The sequence below is a fragment of the Abramis brama genome, assembly GCF_963993115.1.
Source record: "Abramis brama genome assembly, chromosome: 19".
Lineage (NCBI taxonomy): Eukaryota > Metazoa > Chordata > Actinopteri > Cypriniformes > Leuciscidae > Abramis > Abramis brama.
The window spans coordinates 8169814-8187116 of record NC_139981.1 but is presented as its reverse complement, the minus strand read 5'-3'; the positions used below and the strand labels follow the sequence as shown (position 1 = coordinate 8187116).

The 17303-nt window shown below is 36.7% G+C and overlaps 2 protein-coding genes across 3 annotated transcripts; one reads left to right on the top strand and one right to left on the bottom strand.

The window, feature by feature from the left end:
* The first annotated feature begins 1554 nt into the window (after window positions 1–1554).
* On the top strand, window positions 1555–11492 carry sfxn3 (sideroflexin 3). Its single transcript, XM_084093161.1, has 12 exons — window positions 1555–1696; window positions 2482–2657; window positions 3879–4049; window positions 4600–4698; window positions 5467–5542; window positions 6078–6163; window positions 8020–8147; window positions 8339–8388; window positions 8485–8534; window positions 8642–8689; window positions 8769–9800; window positions 10913–11492. Exons 2-11 carry the CDS (start codon window positions 2494–2496, stop codon window positions 8863–8865), a joined length of 969 nt encoding a protein of 322 aa, XP_083949287.1. The 5' UTR covers window positions 1555–1696; window positions 2482–2493; the 3' UTR covers window positions 8866–9800; window positions 10913–11492.
* Window positions 11493–12407: 915 nt separating this feature from the next.
* selenou1a (selenoprotein U 1a) lies at window positions 12408–17290 on the bottom strand. Of its 2 annotated transcripts, XM_084093159.1 has the most exons (7): window positions 17156–17247; window positions 15654–16039; window positions 14697–14876; window positions 14496–14587; window positions 13675–13815; window positions 13089–13253; window positions 12408–12994 (listed from the first exon to the last, which is right to left on the bottom strand). In XM_084093159.1, the coding sequence occupies exons 2-7, from the start codon at window positions 15970–15972 to the stop codon at window positions 12899–12901; spliced, it is 993 nt and encodes a 330-aa protein (XP_083949285.1). In that variant the 5' UTR covers window positions 15973–16039; window positions 17156–17247; the 3' UTR covers window positions 12408–12898. The 2 variants fall into 2 exon arrangements, with proteins under 2 accessions (XP_083949285.1, XP_083949286.1); XM_084093160.1 differs by lacking the exon at window positions 15654–16039 and having other exon boundaries at window positions 17156–17290.
* Between the last annotated feature and the right edge of the window lie 13 nt (window positions 17291–17303).

Below are 17303 nucleotides of genomic sequence, written 5' to 3'. Positions count from 1 at the left end.
TCTACTGCCAGAGAACTGTCTTTTGATCAAATTGTGAATGTGGATTTTTCTTAAGGATAAACTGTAATTGAATCCCTTCATAGCATCAAGGATATTGGAGCATCTTTCATGACACTATACTGCCATATAGTGGTCATTTAACAACATTGCTTTAAAGGGATAGTTCGCCCAAAAATGAAGATTCTGCCATTAATTACTCACCCTCATGTCGTTCCAAACACGTAAGACTTTCGTTCATCTTCGGAACACAAGTGAAGATCTTTTTGATGAAATCTGTGAGCTTTCTGTCCCTCCATTGACAGCTACACAACAACCACATTGATGATTCAAAAAGTTCATAAAGAGAACGTAAAACTAATTCATATTAATTTAGTGGTTTAGTACAAATTTTCTGAAGAGACATGATCATTTTATTTGATGAACAGAAATTTGATGTTTATTCACATAAACATTCATCAACTCACACATCAATTGAGGTAAAGGGAAGTTCAAGCATGTTCGCTTGAGGTGCGAGAACCAATGAGGTTCATTTTCCTGTGTTACACAGCAGTTTGAGCTTCAGCAAGAACCAATGAGGTTTGTTCTCGCACGTTAAGCAGGTTCGGCTGACCTTCTGTTTATGTTTGCTGATCAATGTTTATATGTGAATAAAAGCCTATATTAAATCTGTTCATCATATAAAGTGACCGAGTCTCTTCAGAAAATTTGTTCTAAACCGCTCAATTCATATGGATTAGTTTTACAATCTCTTTATGAACTTTTTGAAGCGTCAAAGTGTAAGTTGTGTAGCTGTCAACGAAGTCAACAAAGGGACAGAAAGCTTTTAGATTTCATCAGAACGATCTTCATTTGCGTTCTGAAAAAAGAACGAAAGTCAAACGGTTTGGAGCGTCATGAAGGTGAGTAAATAATGACAGAATTGTATTTTTTGGGTGAACTGTTCCTTTAATTCTTAGCTCTAAATTTGGTTTGAAAGTGGGTATGAAGGTATAAAGTATGAACAGATTTTACTGCAGAACAAAACTGAATTCGCCACAGAAATCGAGAATTTATTTTTTTAAATAATTTTTTTTTTAATTTTGTATTATTATTACAAAAAATAATAAATTGTATTTATTTACAATAGTATATGTAAAGTCTAGATTTCTGCTTTTTTTCTGCATCTTTTCACCAAATATACCCACAGCTCTTTAATCAAAATTGCAACAAGGACAACATTAGGATATATTACGTGTGGTTAAAGGAATGAAGCCGTCTTTTCAGTGGGTAAATCTGGCGGAAGTTTGCAAAACGGCTAAAGTAACACTTTTTTCACAAAGCTAAAAATCCCCATTAACTGTGCAGGTTAGCGCTCCCAATGAATGGCCTATCTCAGGAAATCACGAAGCAGATAACCAATCATAACGCAGCTCCTATCCACGCCCCGGTTTAGAACCATCTGCCAATCATAACGCTGGTCCCATCCACGCCCAGTATCTCGAGCCAACTGCAGATCTCTCTGTTCCAAACACCGCCTTTGCACACAAAAAAACGCACGTTCATCATTTCAACCTTCTCGCGCAGGTTTTCAAGGCTGCTAGTCAAGCAGACCGGAAGTGCGGGCAGTACACACTGTCATCACGCAGAGGAAAGCAGTCAGCGCTGAGGTCATCTGCTTCAAGGTATACCTGAACGTTACCTGTGGTCTTTTATCAAGGTCTGTGTCACATATTTTACTGAATGACCCTTTGAACAAAAGCACGTTTGTCTATTTCGATATGATTGTTGTGTTCATGTAGGTGTGAGATTATGCTGTATGTAGCTAGCTAACGTTATCTTAGCAGGTTGAAGGGGATATGGGTGCTTATAATTACACTGCTTATTTTTTATGCGCAAAAAGCACATACTGAACAGCGGAACAATTCACAGCTTCAATCAAAATAAATTAATCTCATGTCATAGGAAATGTCTTTATTTTATATTTCCTTGTTAGTTTACATCCCACCAGCATAGCAGCTAGCATTAGCTACAAAAGCTGTAATTATGCGGTTTATGTCGCTCGCTTTTCCATGGTAGATAAACGGTAACATTTTCTTTAGTTGTTAAGTAGTTCAATTATATATTTCTCAAATAAACATCTTTGTAAGTTCAACAGCCCGGCTAGTCCTTGCTCTTTTGACATGTATTGCTAATCTCGCATGTTAATTTATCAGACATTATTGTTTATGGGCGTGCATGACTGCAAGCGTGTTGATACGCATCAATAAAATTGTCTATTAGTAAACAGGGTTTAGTCATATTTTTTTTTTTCAGTCATAAATTTTCTTAGTTTTACTTTCACCTTTGACTTGCTTTCATTTTTCACACTAACTTACTTACATTTTTTTCTTAAGTGTGAAAATGACCATGTTCACACAAATCAGGCTTGACAGCTTCTAAACCATATTTTGTTTCTCACTTAATTAAGTAAGTTTCTCAGTAGATTATCTGTGATCTTCACAGAAGGTGAATAGGATGTCTGGAGATTTGCCACTGAATATCAACATTAAAGAACCACGATGGGACCAGGGCACATTTATGGGCCGGGCTCAGCACTTCTTCATGGTGACGGACCCCAGAAACGTGCTGCTGTCCAGTGAGGTTTTGGAGGATGCCAGAGTTACTGTGGAGGACTACAGGTCTGTAATCCCAAAGGGCTGAATTGTTTCTAGTCTATGAACTTTTGGGGTGAAATCCTGATTCCTGTCCTTTATGATAATGTAGAAACTGTAGCCGTACCAATCATTGGAAATCTTTTAGGGAGCAATATATATAATAAATGTTAATTTCCTTTTCTAAACGGAACCTTAAAACATTTAAACATGGATTTGTTGATTGAAACTAAGTGCTTATCCTACCTCACATCTTTGCAAACAGGGTTGCTACATCTGTGCGGTAGGCTTCTTTATGAATACATTATGATTTTTATGATTACTACTATATAGTGATTTTAAAGCGACACTGACTGTAAAATGTCATTTTAAATACTTTTATTCAGCAAGAACACATTAAATTGATCAAAAGTGACAGTAAAAACATTTATGAAATGTAACAAGATTTCTATTTCAAGTATCCTATATGCTGGGGGGTTTTTCTGTTTTTTTTTTTTCTTTTTCTTTTTTCTTTTTGTATTCGTCAAAGAATCCTGAAATATAGTATCACTGTTTCCACAAAAATATGAAGCAGCACAACTCTTTTCAACATTGATAATAATAAGAAATGTTTCTTAAGAAGCAAATCAGCATATTAGAATGTTTTATGAAGGATCATGTGGCACTGAAGACTTGGAGTGATGCTGAAAATTCAGCTTTGTCATCACAGGAATAAATTAAACTTTAAAACATATTTAAATAAAAAGTTATTTTAAAATTCTAATAATATTTTACAATATTTTACTATTTTTACTGTATTTTTGACCAAATAAATGCAGCCTTGGTGAGCATAAGAGATTTCTTTCAAAAACATTAAAAAAATTACTAACCACAAACTTTTGAAAAAACCTTTATATGAGTTTTCTTTTTACTAGCTCTAATGCCCTGTGAAGTCTTATTATCGGCTGTTTTCAAACACTCCCCCCTCTCCCATTGGTCAGACAAACAGATCCCAGTCCCACCCCAAATACCATTGGCCAGTGTTGCTGGTTGATATGCTCAAACAAAAATAGCAATGTTTTAAAAACGCCACAGAGCTTTTCGTAGGAATCAACCTATGAATGGCTTACTTGTATATGTATCTGCATATTAAGCAGGGATTTAAAATACCCAAAATAACACACTTTACCTTAAATATTGTTTCAGCTCTCTATGCCGTTATCAGTTTGTCTTGAATAAAATATCTTTCTGCTGTGCCCTCTTTCACAGGTTGGGAGTCGTGAAGCCTGGGCTAACAGAAGATCAACTATGGAGGGCCAAATACATCTACGACTCTGCTTTCCACCCAGACACAGGAGAGAAAATGCTGCTAGTTGGACGCATGTCTGCACAAGTACCCATGAACATGACCATTACGGGTTGCATGCTTACCTTTTACAGGTAAGAAGAGCACACTCACTCTTGATCATTCATCGTTATGAACACCATATGGACAGGAAGTGTATTTAGACCTGAAAATGTTATACATTTGAGCTATAAAAGGAAGGGAGTAAATCTTTCCATGGCTGGGATAAACATCCCCGCTCAGTTCAGGGAATATTTCCTAAATGAGTCATGGAAAAGACAGCATTCCTACTGAATTGCTAAGTTTGGTGGTTTGATTCAGGGTTAGAAGGTTGACTGTGTTTTATGGTAGTATTTTGTGCTCTTAAAACGTAGAGAGTAAAAGAATAATTTGAATAGGATTAAAAAAGAAAATTCAGTTCTTTTTCCCAGTTTTGTAGACACATAATTACTTGGATCAGTGAGTCATCTGCAAATGAGTCATTTTTAGTAAGATCAACATGTGACTCAAATTACAGGCTTGTGTGGGAGATTCTTATGACTGCAGCATCGTCCAAGAAGTCTCATAATAAATGTATTTAATTTATTTTAAAAAAAATACACTTTGCATTTTTCATTAAATTCAAGTTTCTCTCTTTGTTTTCAGGACAACCCCAGCAGTGGTGTTTTGGCAGTGGGTTAACCAGTCCTTCAATGCCGTTGTCAACTACACTAACCGCAGTGGAGACGCGCCACTCACCATGAAGTATGAAGGCTAAGATCACTACTAGAAACAGTCTAGCTGCAGGTTTCTATAGGAGGCCTCATGGCAACCCACCTTTTGATGGTGTGATGGTGTGTTTCGCCCACACCTTATTGGTATATTGCACCATTAAAGTCGGGTGTACACTACGATTTTTGATGTCGTAAAAGCTTTTCTTTTTTTTTCTCTCGGGAGAAATTGTGTAGAAATCGTTGATGCTCGTATGGTCGCGGCTTGCATTGTGTGAGAGAAATTAAGAGCCAAAGTTACAAAGCACCTCCCGATAATTTTTAAACATGTTTAAAAAATTTGCATAGGCTGTCCCCTAGACCATGTCACATAGGCTAGATCTATGAATATTATTTATTATAGTCCATGTGGCTGCAACCACAGCTTGCACATACACTGACACACACACACACACACACATACAAATACACTCTAGTTGTTTTTGTTAAAAGGAATGGTTGTGCTGTTCTCTGCTTTTTACCAAATCATTTGCAGACTCGTCTTTTTATTTTCTTTCTTTTTTCTATCCAAAGCCATAGCAGCAATTTTGAAAGCTCCAGTCTCTGTGTTTAGTGCGAAAGCTCATGCGATTGCCGCCAGCTTGCCGTGCAGTACAGTCATGCTGTGTACCAGCTGCTAAGGAGAAATTCTGTAATGTCAGTGTAGCAATTATGAGCTTCATGAGAAATATTTATGTAGTGATCTGCTCAGTAACACATAACAATACATAATACTTAATGCAAATTATTTTCGCCTCTGCAGTCAGCTTGGTGCAGCCTACGTCAGTGCGACCACTGGAGCTGTAATAACAGCCCTTGGCCTGAAGTCTCTAACCAAGGTCTGTCCTTTCCTTAAACTGTCTCAATATTTATAGTTTATTACAGAGTGACTTTTTAACATTTCTTTAAATTCTTTAACATTTTTGAAGATATTGGTTTACTACTTTGGCACATGAAAGTTTTTTTTTCTGAATTCTTTGATGAATAGAAAATTAAAAAGAGCAGTATTTATTTGAAATAGAAATCTTTTCTAACATTATAAATGTATTTACTGTCGCTTTATCAATTTAATGTGTCCTTGCTGAATAAAAGTATACATATCTTTAAATTTATACTGTAAATATTAATAAATCTTACTGACCCCAAACTTTTGAATGATATATATATATATATATATATATATATATATATTGTCCCCTGTATTCAGACACATAAACAAACCTGTCATACAGCAAAAGAGTTAAAATATTTACTGCTTTCTAGGCTTAATTGTTGATCTTGTGTGTCAGTACCTTTTGAATGGCTTTTAAATGCTGGTTTATATTTTGTGGACAGTTTTTGTCAGTAGTCACTCAATATCTTATCTCTCTCCAGCACTTGCCTGCTATTATGGGGCGTTTTGTTCCATTTGCTGCAGTGGCAGCAGCAAATTGCATCAACATACCCTTCATGAGACAAAGGTGAGTGAAAAAAAGACTGCTTTCCAGAATTTGAATTACTTAAAATGTAAAATAATTTTGCATTAAGCGATTTCTAAGAAACGCTGTTAAAAGTGGATCGGACAGAGCACCGCAACACACTCGTAGCCAATCAGCAGTAGGGGGCGTGTCCACTCATGATGGGGGAGGAGAGAGATTGAACAAGAGGGAGATTTGAAGAAAGACTGGAGAAAGAGAGATGGCTGAAAGACATTACAAAAGAGAAAGTCAGGACTATCACTGGAAAAAGAAGGAAAGAGCTTTAGGACCTGTAGTAATATTAGAACAGCTTTCCAGTGCTGGAGACACCAGAGCAGGACGGCCTGAAAACAGACGCCAAGGTTATGTTGTTTCTGCTCCATACGTGAGGAACATTGGTTTTGCTATGTTTCACGGAACCAAAATATGCTGTTGTTGTAATGTTAGCTATAGCAGGGGTTCCCAAACTTTTCCATGCCAAGGCCCCCCAAATACGAACCCATCGTATTGAACCCATCGACAATACTACGGCATGGCACATGTAGAAATAAATAAATAAAACATCTAGGTGAACATCAGATTGTCAGATGTGATGGTGTTTGATACCAGCCAATCAGAAAGATGAGATGCACCGATTACAATTTTCAAGGCAGATTCCGATTTTTCATTGAGTTTGACCTGCCGATACAGATTTAAGCCGATTCTGATTTCATTTTTTCTAACCACTTTACAGCACACACAAATATTTATTTTATATATATATATATATATATATATATATATATATATATATATATATATATAAAACAAAACACCACTTTTACCCAAACTGGTTAATAAAAACAAGTTTAAATGGATACATTCTCTATAAATATTTTTGTCTTCATTTTCTTTTCTGACATAGCCTACTCCTTGTTAAAACACACTATACATGCAAATTATGTGCATTTTTTTGAGTGAAATCATATTTATTTTGTCCATCAAAAGTGTGCTTTCACTTTAACTGAGCGTGAGCAGCGCTACAAAAATAGGCTCGGCGTCGAAACCCTCCGCTTCACTGCTGCTCATGCGACGCTCCTGCTTGACGCTCACGCGCTGCTCCAGCTCGCGGTGTGAATGCACTCACTGAACATGTCATGCATGCCGAAAAAAATTCGCGCTGCTCACGCGCCGCTCGCGATCTGAAACGGCCGTAATTCACAAGGTTTCCTACATGTGCGTTCTGTGTGCATGTGTGATGTTGATGTTGCGGGATGTTATTCATGCGGCGCCCGAGTGCATTTGAATCGGCATATGTCAGACTGAAAATCACGTGAAAATCGGCCAATTCTTGTCACTAGCCGATCAATCAGATATCAGATAGGCTATGCAACAAATTATTATAATGTTTTTTCATAACAATACTCATATTAGCAAATATTTATTTTTTTACGTTTTTTTTTTTTCAACTTGCTGCGGCCCCCCAGGGGGCCATGGCCCCCACTTTGAAAACCCCTGAGCTATAGTAACAGGACAGTTTTGAGTGCTATTGTTTGTCTGGAGCTGGAGTGCTGCTGGCGACTAACAACCAACTCTTGCTTGTGTATACTCTTGTGTACTATATGTAAATATTTTGTAGTTCCTTGTCGTTTGTCATCTTAGCTTTATTTTTCACAAAGCATTTTTTTTGCTTCGCTCCAGCTATGATACAGAAACATCCACTCTTGCATTGCGTTCATGCATTTTAGGGGCAGAGCAAAGAAGGGAGGGGTGTGTTTGTTTGTTTGTTTCTCAGAAATTGCTTACTGCACCTTTAATTGGCCTTAAAAATGTTGAATTGACCATTGAATGAGTTCTCTCTTTTCTTAATACTTCTACAGAGAGCTGAAGTGTGGTATCCCTATTACTGATGCTGAGGGTAAACGTCTCGGAGAATCAACTAAAGCTGCTCAGCAAGCCATCGTGCAGGTGGTGGTGTCTCGTATTGGCATGGCAGTGCCAGCCATGGGTAAGCTTTTGTAGATTTTTTTTTTTTTTTAATGTTAATAATGGAGTTTCTCTATATTTCTGATGTGTTTTTTTATTTTTTATTAATTGATTTTAATAACCTCTTATTCACAGCCAAAAAAAGTGGTAAAATATGAAATTAAGAGTGTTCCCCTTGTATTTAATTTTTTTTGCATTGGTTTTCTCAAACAGCTATTCCTCCAGTTATTATGAATGCCTTAGAGAAGAAAGCTTTCATGAAGGTAAAGAGTCACAGACTCATTTCAAGCGTTTATCTGAATCTGTAAGCAAAATGGATGTTTTTAAAGTGCATCACAAAATTTCTGTCCCTTTCTCAGCGGTTCCCGGTTCTCAATGCTCCTGTACAAGTTGGACTTGTTGGATTCTGGTACGTTTTTTATTTATTTTATTTTTTAGTCTGTTTATTTGCTATACACATCAATCCTGGTTTAAAACAACGAATGAATGATTGATTTTAAATATCCATCCCCACAGCCTGGTGTTTGCCACTCCGTTGTGCTGCGCCCTGTTCCCACAGAAAAGGTGAGTGCTACTAATATAATCTATTTTCCCCTAGTTTGTTCGATGTGCTGAATTGGGATGTCTTTCTGTCTCTGTGAAGTTCTATGAAGGTGAGCAGCCTGGAGCCGGAGCTTCAAGAGAGTTTACGACAAAGCAATCCTCACACCACCACTGTTTATTTCAACAAGGGTCTGTAGTGCAGTCTAGGTTGCAGCCCATTCTGATGTCTTCCATTGCACTGGAGGTTAGTGGGCACAACTTGAAAGGTAGAATTTTTTTTTTTTTTTTTTTTTTGTGCTGTTCTGAGTTATATATTTTTGTCAATTTTACCCATGCTATTGCACAATCCTTAATGACTATATGTACAATGAAGGGCAGAATTTGCTGCTGGATTTAGTTAAGAAGCTTGAATGTTAACTTGCTGCATTGGTGTTTTAAACCCCATCACAAACATGTTGACTTATTTACCAATACATTCATCTCTTTGATTATTCTAGATTACCATATGCATATTGTAAGATCTTTAGTTTCATTAGTGTTCTTTAGTTAGTGTTCTAAGTTTTCCAGGTTTGTGGCTCAAAGGTTTCTCTCACATGCACATTCAACTTTATTCTGCCAGGAGTATTTCCACCTTACGTGCTCCAATATGTGCCCATTAAGTGCACTTATGCAGTAAATGCAGTGTGCTTTACTCTCTGTACTGCAAAAGAAGCCCTAAGATGTGCTAACACTCCTTCATGAGCACATCAAAATGCTAATTATTAGGTGACTATCTCTGATGTACATCTTTACTTCCTGCAGGCCATACTTCATCATTTCTGTTTAAGCCTTACATTTGGTTGTGTGGATTGTAGTTTGTGTGTTGTTATTGAAGAATTGTGAAGAGGTCAAAATAATATCTATTATTATTTGCATTTGTGTGATTGTAAAAATAATTCCCCCTAGTGGGACAGAATGTGTCTAGGCTTAAAGACAGAAGCACTACATCTCTCAGACAGCAAGAGCAATTTATACGAACAGAGTTCACTCATTCAGAGTATGAAGAAAGAGTTGCTTCATAAGCCCTGCTTTGATCATCTATCATCTCAGACATTAACAGTTATGGGAACAACAATCAGATTTATTTATTGTTGTCATGGGGGAATCTATGAGATGTTGTATCAATAAATATATATATATATATATATATATATATATATATATATATATATATATATATATATATATATATATGATGTCAGTCAGTGTCTGTAGTGTATGATATAACCTAACCTTTTGTAAGTTAACGGCCTCCTGTAATCTGAGCGAATAAGATCAAACTTGTTTTCCCTGACATATTGTGGTAATGTTACAGTGTGTAGTTTTTGTTGCTTGGTTCCTATTGTTTTTGTGGATGAAGTTAACAAACCTTTACAGTGTTTCTTTGCCATCAGACTCTCGGAACTCTGAGCTTTTTTTGGGGGATGAAAAAGGCTCATTGATGTGATGTTATTCTCATCATGTCCTCTGAGAGGCAACAGAGATCTGTTTGTTTTTGACTTGAGAACTCCATGTAGGCAAATATTATTTAGCCTAATTTCTTAGCACATTATATGTTACATAAGTATGCGGTTGAAAAAAAAAAAAAATGTTGTGGAAAACAGTCAGGAGTTAATGCACAATTTCCCTGTTACTATGATTGATAGAGAGAGCTGTCGGATATGTTATGCAAATAAGACTATGTGATTGTGATTTATACAAAAATGTCTAAATTTCCTTTTGGGATGTCCTGTTACACCAAATCTCACAGAAAAGATTAACCACATGCTGTCAGGATTTATTCTTCCTATTATAATGCAGTGTACCAGCACAAGTTCAGTCGGTCGTGTAATAATGCACCAACGTCACATAACATGATGTACAGTGATGCTCAACATAATAGACACAGTTTCAAACTTAAACGAGGGTGTTACTGTCTTTCTCAACAGACATTATGCTGTCATATCCTCTTTAATCACAAAACTGTTTGTAACATTTTACTAGAGGTACACCAGGTTACTTAGTAAGTTCTCTCAGATGTTTTATGATTGTAAATTGCACTAGAGTGGTTCTCAATTCCAGTCCTCGTGACCCACTGCTCTGCACATTTTTGTATGTCTCTCTTAATCTGACACACTCAGTTCAGTTCATGGAGTCTCTCCTAATGAGCTGATGATCTGGTTCAGGTGTGTTAAATAAGGGAGACATACAAAATGTGCAGAGCAGTGGGTCACGAGGACTGGAACTGAGAACCACTGCACTAGACCACTGACAATGTTTATTGGAGATCTCATGAAAAAGTGTTTTATTGTGTACAAATGTATTAATTTAGTGAACTTAATGAATAGAAAACCATTATGTTAATAATTGTACACACACAAGATTGTTAATGAACATACAATGGTCTCTGTGTTTTCTATTGACAGTTATAACATTATGGTTGTCCATCAATATGTGGACCATAATTAAATTAAAATTAAAGATTGTCACACCAAAATACATTTGACATGTCACAAAAATGAGACCTTACCAAAGAAAACAATTCTGTTACTGCACATATTCTTGATGCTTAGAGCACATATTTATTGATAGGTCTCCCATAGCATGGAAAGTGCAGACAAATGCAAGCACAATAAATGGTGTGGTGTCATGCATATAAATGTCACTCCAGGAAGACCCACTTTAGCACTATTATTATAGTTATTATTGGTGCTCATTGTGTTTTATTTTTCCAGCATTTTATATTGTTTTGTTAATCCTTGTGTGTATTTTATCTGGAACAATGTAATAAATATATTAAACTAACTGTCTGAGACAATATTTTGTCAGCGCTTGCTATTGAGGTGCCTTGGCTCGTACTTAGAATAAACTAAATATTTGGCTTATAACAGTTGATCAGTTAATCAGACGTTTTCTAACCGGATGGCTTACCCAGATGAAACCCATGTTTAAACAATAAGCTAAATTCTTTATGAGAGCAGTTTCAAAGTACCTGCCTTAAAAATGCAAGTATAAAAGTAGGTGGGTTTAGAAAAGAAGTGTTACGTATGCATATATACTAATCAGGGATTAGAGCTGAATGTCTCAGTAGAGGCTTAAGAGTAGTACACAAGTTGTGTTGTGGAGAAATACAATGTAAAGGACATGATACATGCAGTTTCTCATGAGAATAAATGTTTTACTGTACATACACTGCCATTGGAAGATTTGGGTAAGTACAGTTGTTTTAAAATGTTTTTGAAAGAAGTCTTTTGTGCTCACCAAGGCATTTATTTGATCGAAGATACAGAAAAAAATTATAATGTGAAATATTACAATTTAAAACAACTGTTTTCTATTTTAATATAGTTTAAAATGTCATTTATTCCTGTGACGGCAAAGCTGAATTTTCAGCATCAGTGTCACATGATTCAAGAAACACTTCCTATCATCAATGCTGTAAACAATTGTAATGCCATTTTAGTTTTTTAGGAATAGAAAGTAAAAGAAAACATTCATTTGAAATAGAAATCTTTTGTAACATAAATGTATTCACTGTGACTTGATCAATTTAATGCATCCTTGCTGAATAAATGTATTTCTTCTCTTTTTTAACTTACTGATCCTAAACTTTTGAACAATAGTATAAATAGAGACAAACATGCATATAGTTTTTTTCAAGTAAATTAATGAGAATTCAAACATAAATACTCAAAAGCATGTAAAATACAGACAAACTGAATATTTGGAGGTGGCATGTTTATTGTTCATTGTGTCCACCCGCAGCTGAACCTCTGGCTGCTCACTGACCAAAAACCAGAGGGTATCTAGGCATGTGTTGGCATCAAATCTGCTCTTTCAACATGGAGTTTGGAGTCAGACTATCATTAAAACACATACCACCAGAAACCACGTGGCACATGGCAGCAGGCATCCAAAGGAACGCAGTAAGGTGAAAAACAACAATACAATGGTTCATGACAAACTATTTCTAAAGTGCAAAAAAAATATTACTTAACATTACTCTCATTTGTAAGTACTAAAGCACCAGAATTAAAATGAGGCCACATGCAACTCTGTGAGGTTATCACTTAGCTCTTAAAGTGTACCAGTCAGTACTAACAATTAAACATAACCTGAGCTTTTCCACATTCACAGCATTAGTAGAATTAAGTGAGATGAGGTGGATTGTGATAAGGGAGAATTGTATTTTGATCAAACTTTAGACAACATTTACTTTTCTACCACAATTTTCTTAGCGGCTTCCAAAACAGACTCTAAGCTGACTTTATCTCCAAACTCCTTTTCTCTGTGCTCTAGGAGAACCCCCTGAAAGTGGAAAAAAACAGGATGTATGAGGAGTCAAGTTGCTAAATCTCTGAATTGGTTTGTAATGATTTAATGAAATACCTATATATATTACCTGTTCGCCAGATCCGATGACAAACACCCCTCCCAGGATGAAACCTTCTCCATTCATGTTACCCTGGTAACCCGACCTCCAGGCCCTTATAAAATTTTGCCAAACTCCCAAGCGAATGAAACCAAGCCCACCCATCTTCCTCTGTTGTGGCCCATAAAATGCTTGCTGTTCACAAATAAAGACACCCAGGCAAAACAATGTATGAATGAATAAAGAATTACTGGTAGTTTTCTGCATTATTCAGTAAAACTTTTCATGCAAGCACATTTGAGCTTCCATTTACCATGTTTGATGTGCTCTATATATGTGCGTTGACCAATGTTTATATGATTAAAAGTGTAAATTAAATCTGTTCATCATATAAAGTGATTGTGTCTCTTCAGAAGACTTGGATTTAACGGCTTGATTCATACGGATCCTTTTACAAACTTTTTGAAGCAACAAAATTTTGGTTGTGTGGACTTTCAATAGAGGCACAGAAATCTCTCAGGTTTCATCAAAAATGTAAATATATGTACCGAAGATTAACAAAAGTCTTAAGAACAACACAAGGGTAAATGATGGAATCCTTTTAATGTTTACTAACCTTTTCATCCAGGAAAATTTCCCCTGCGAACTGAGGCTTGAAGCCCTGAATCTCCGTACCTATATTCTCCTTCACAACGGCATACAGAGGAACCCCGAGCTCATCCAGCTGGGGCTTCAGAGAGGACAGCTCAGAGGCCTCCTGCAGATACACAATCACATCTTCATATTTTCATGTATAGATTCAGTGTTTCCCATTAATTTCCCACCATAGTTTACTAATGTAGTTTAATAATGAACTGAAAATATTTGTTCACTTCTCATAATAACATAAAAGGTCTCTTGATGTTGTATTTTGCACCATTGCTTTGGCAACCCTGCTGAAGAATGAAGAATCCATTATTGCTGGTCACCGGCATAAGGTATGTTTGCAGGCTGGCACCCTAGGGATGCTCGATTCTGGTTTGCTGGGGTGTCATTTATAAAATTTGCATACGCACGAATTTGTAACATTTGTACGCTAAAATCCATGCCAAAGTTCAGATTTATAAGAACAGTCTTTGAAAAGTGATTTGATACATTAACTTCATAGACATCCTTCTGATATATCCATTCTGCTCTCTGTTTGTTTTTGTGTCACAAGCACTGTACTGTAAACGCAGCATTTTAATGAGTATGAGCACACGAGCGCGTATCAGTGCATCCCTAGGTATAAGACTAATGTGTTTTCAGCAATTAATAGAAGTGTAGTACTCGTAGCTACTTTAACTCAGATTTCCACCCAAAATTAGTGTATAAAATGCAAAAATAGCTCAGATTTTGTTTGAACAGTGAATGAAGGCCTTTGACTAAACTTTATTATGAGGAACATGATTACTTTACCTCTCTGCACAAAAATCATCCAGGTCGCCGGACAGCCACGATCACTGCACCAGATCTCTCCCAGAGAATCTTCGCTTTTAACATCCTCTCATCTGAACGGATACAGATGGGAAAACATTACAATAAATATAGTGACTGCTTTTCTTAATTATGACAGCAATTGGCCAAAATGTAATTTCTTAATTTCAGTTCATTTCTTACCACTGTCGATGGTTTTGAGGTCAGCATTCCCAAGATACTCTACAGTAGCAGGTGCCGGTTTAGTCAGCAGGAAGTCAGTGTTTGCAAGTATTAAGCCGGCGATGGCGGCCCCCACAGCTCCAAGACCTAGTGACCACATCCCCATGGCAAGAGTCTCACCCTCCAGGATGGATGATGACACTGCAGTGAAAGTATATACAGTATGGTAGGTTACAAACATTAGCTGATTCCCAATTCAGAGGCACTTCAAAGGCCACGTCGGACAGAGCGTTGTTAAATGGGACAGTTGCTGTTAACGAGTGGCATTATAACGTGTGGCATTAACGTGTGTACCAGGCTTCACAAACTGTCCAAATATGTTCACCATGGTCCATTCCTGTATATAATAAAGAGTATAAACTATATACAGTATGATCGCATCTTAGTAAGATGTCAACTTTGAACTGATTTAAAGTTGTTGTTTTTTTACTTTTACATTTGTATTATTAGAGTAAGCTGAAACCCAACAGTTACATTTAAAAGTGTAATTTGGCAATATCTATAAAAAAATCCTGTTGTCATGGCACACAATGAATTCTGGGGTAGGCAAGGCCATGAAGGATCCATCTTTTGTATCCTTCATTGCACGGGAAATGAAGGACGCATTTGGAGGACGCATTTGAAGGAGTCTTCAAATCGGGACAGCCTTCGTCACGCCTCTGTGACACAATCAGCCTTTGAATGCGCCCTTCGAAGGATGCAGCCTCTGAATTGGGACGCAGCTATTGTTTCAATAACAAAAAGTAATTTGTTGAAGCTAAATTATTATATATGAGCGTGAGCAGTGAGCACCCCAATTGAAAAGCTTTCATTGCACGCATTGAGTTCTCACATTTTTGTACTAAAGGCAAGCATGTAATTGCTACAGTATAATACACCACACCAATATACCAAGACATGCTGGGGCAGGAGCAGTACCTTTTGTCTTACTAAAGGAAGACTGGCTGTTCTGGCTTTCCCTTGAGAAGTGCCGGTTTGTCGAAATAGCACGAATGCATATAGTGTTGACAGAAGTGGGAAACACTAATGTCTTGAATGGTGGGCGGCATGTAGAGATGGTCAGTGGGAGATACTTTGGAGGGAGGTTACGCGTTACGACTATCTTATTAATGGCTAGATGCCGGGGAGATTGGGACACAGAAACTCTGTACTTGACATTGCAATTTACACTAAGAGAAATTCTTCCTCTTGGCGACAAATAGGTCAAACACATGGGCCGTAGTCGCATGAGGGCCATTGCAACGTCCAGGGTGAGTTTAGCCAACCTTTCCCAATTGGGTAAAAGTGAAGTTCAGTGGAAAGCCCTGGAGAGGAAAGGAAAACAATGCTTTACCTCTCAATGTAGGCTTTTTTTAATAAGCCTCAAAACAAAAATGAGGGACTCTGTGGGTGTGCACACTTGTGAAATGGAAGTACACTTTGCTATACTTTTCAAAAGAATTCATAATACGAAAAAAAAGAATATAGTCTACTTCAAAACAATATAATTAAGTGTGAATTGAATGTAATGTTTTTGACACTCAACCATGTTAATTGCAATTAAATTAAAATGTATGATAGGCTATTAAATGCACTTAGTTAACAACACATTAAAATAAGTGTAGGCCGCCTTAGGCAAGTATTAAGTGTGTTAAGAAACAGTCATGAAATTGTACTCCAAGTACACCTACAGTTTACTTTTTATTTTATTAAAATATTATCTGCAAGTAGGCCTACAGTTTTTTCTTCTTCTGCTGAATACAAAATAATATATTTTCAACTGTTTGGTTACCCATATTCTTCATAATATCTTCTTTTGTGTTCAGCAGAACAAATAAATTCATACAGGTTTGGAACAATTTGAGGGTGAGTAAGTGATGACATAATTTTTATTATTGGGTGAACTTTCCCTTTAAGGATTTGAAGGACACATTTGCGCTGATTTCTGTCATGTAACGTTACTGGAAAGGTACACTACACACACAAAAAGCGACCAAACTCAGCGCTACCAAGTTATAAAAACATATATCCTGTCTACATTTGGAGTGGAAGTGTAGAGGATTAGAAATGACTTCTATTTCATTTAATACGTAATAACTTCGTTGTTAACATTCATTGTTAGCTGAAGTTTGTACCGGTTTCAAAATCGAATAAGATGTGTAACTGTTACATATGCTTAAGTAAATTAATGTAAGGATAACTATTACAGCAATGCCGAGCCAGCATAGAGATTATTTTATATTTTGCACTGCTTGCACAGGAGGCTAAAGTCCATGAAGCTAACACTTGCTGGTTAGCTTTGTTTGCCTAGACAGGGAGTTGTTACAATGCAAGATACAAGCACTGACCATTTAAGAATATTAACTATCATAAACATTAATATCTGCATTAAAGCTCTGCTTTCAAGGGTTGATAACACAACAAAAAGGAATAATACTCACAGCTTGCAGTTCTACGGTTTCCTGTCAGTAGGTTGTCAAACTACGCGGCCGTTCAGTTGGAGGACTAGCCTGTCTAACCTAATCTCTTAAAGAGACAGGCAGCAATAAATCTGTATTGCGTCTGCGCCGTAGACTGTAAAAAATAGGG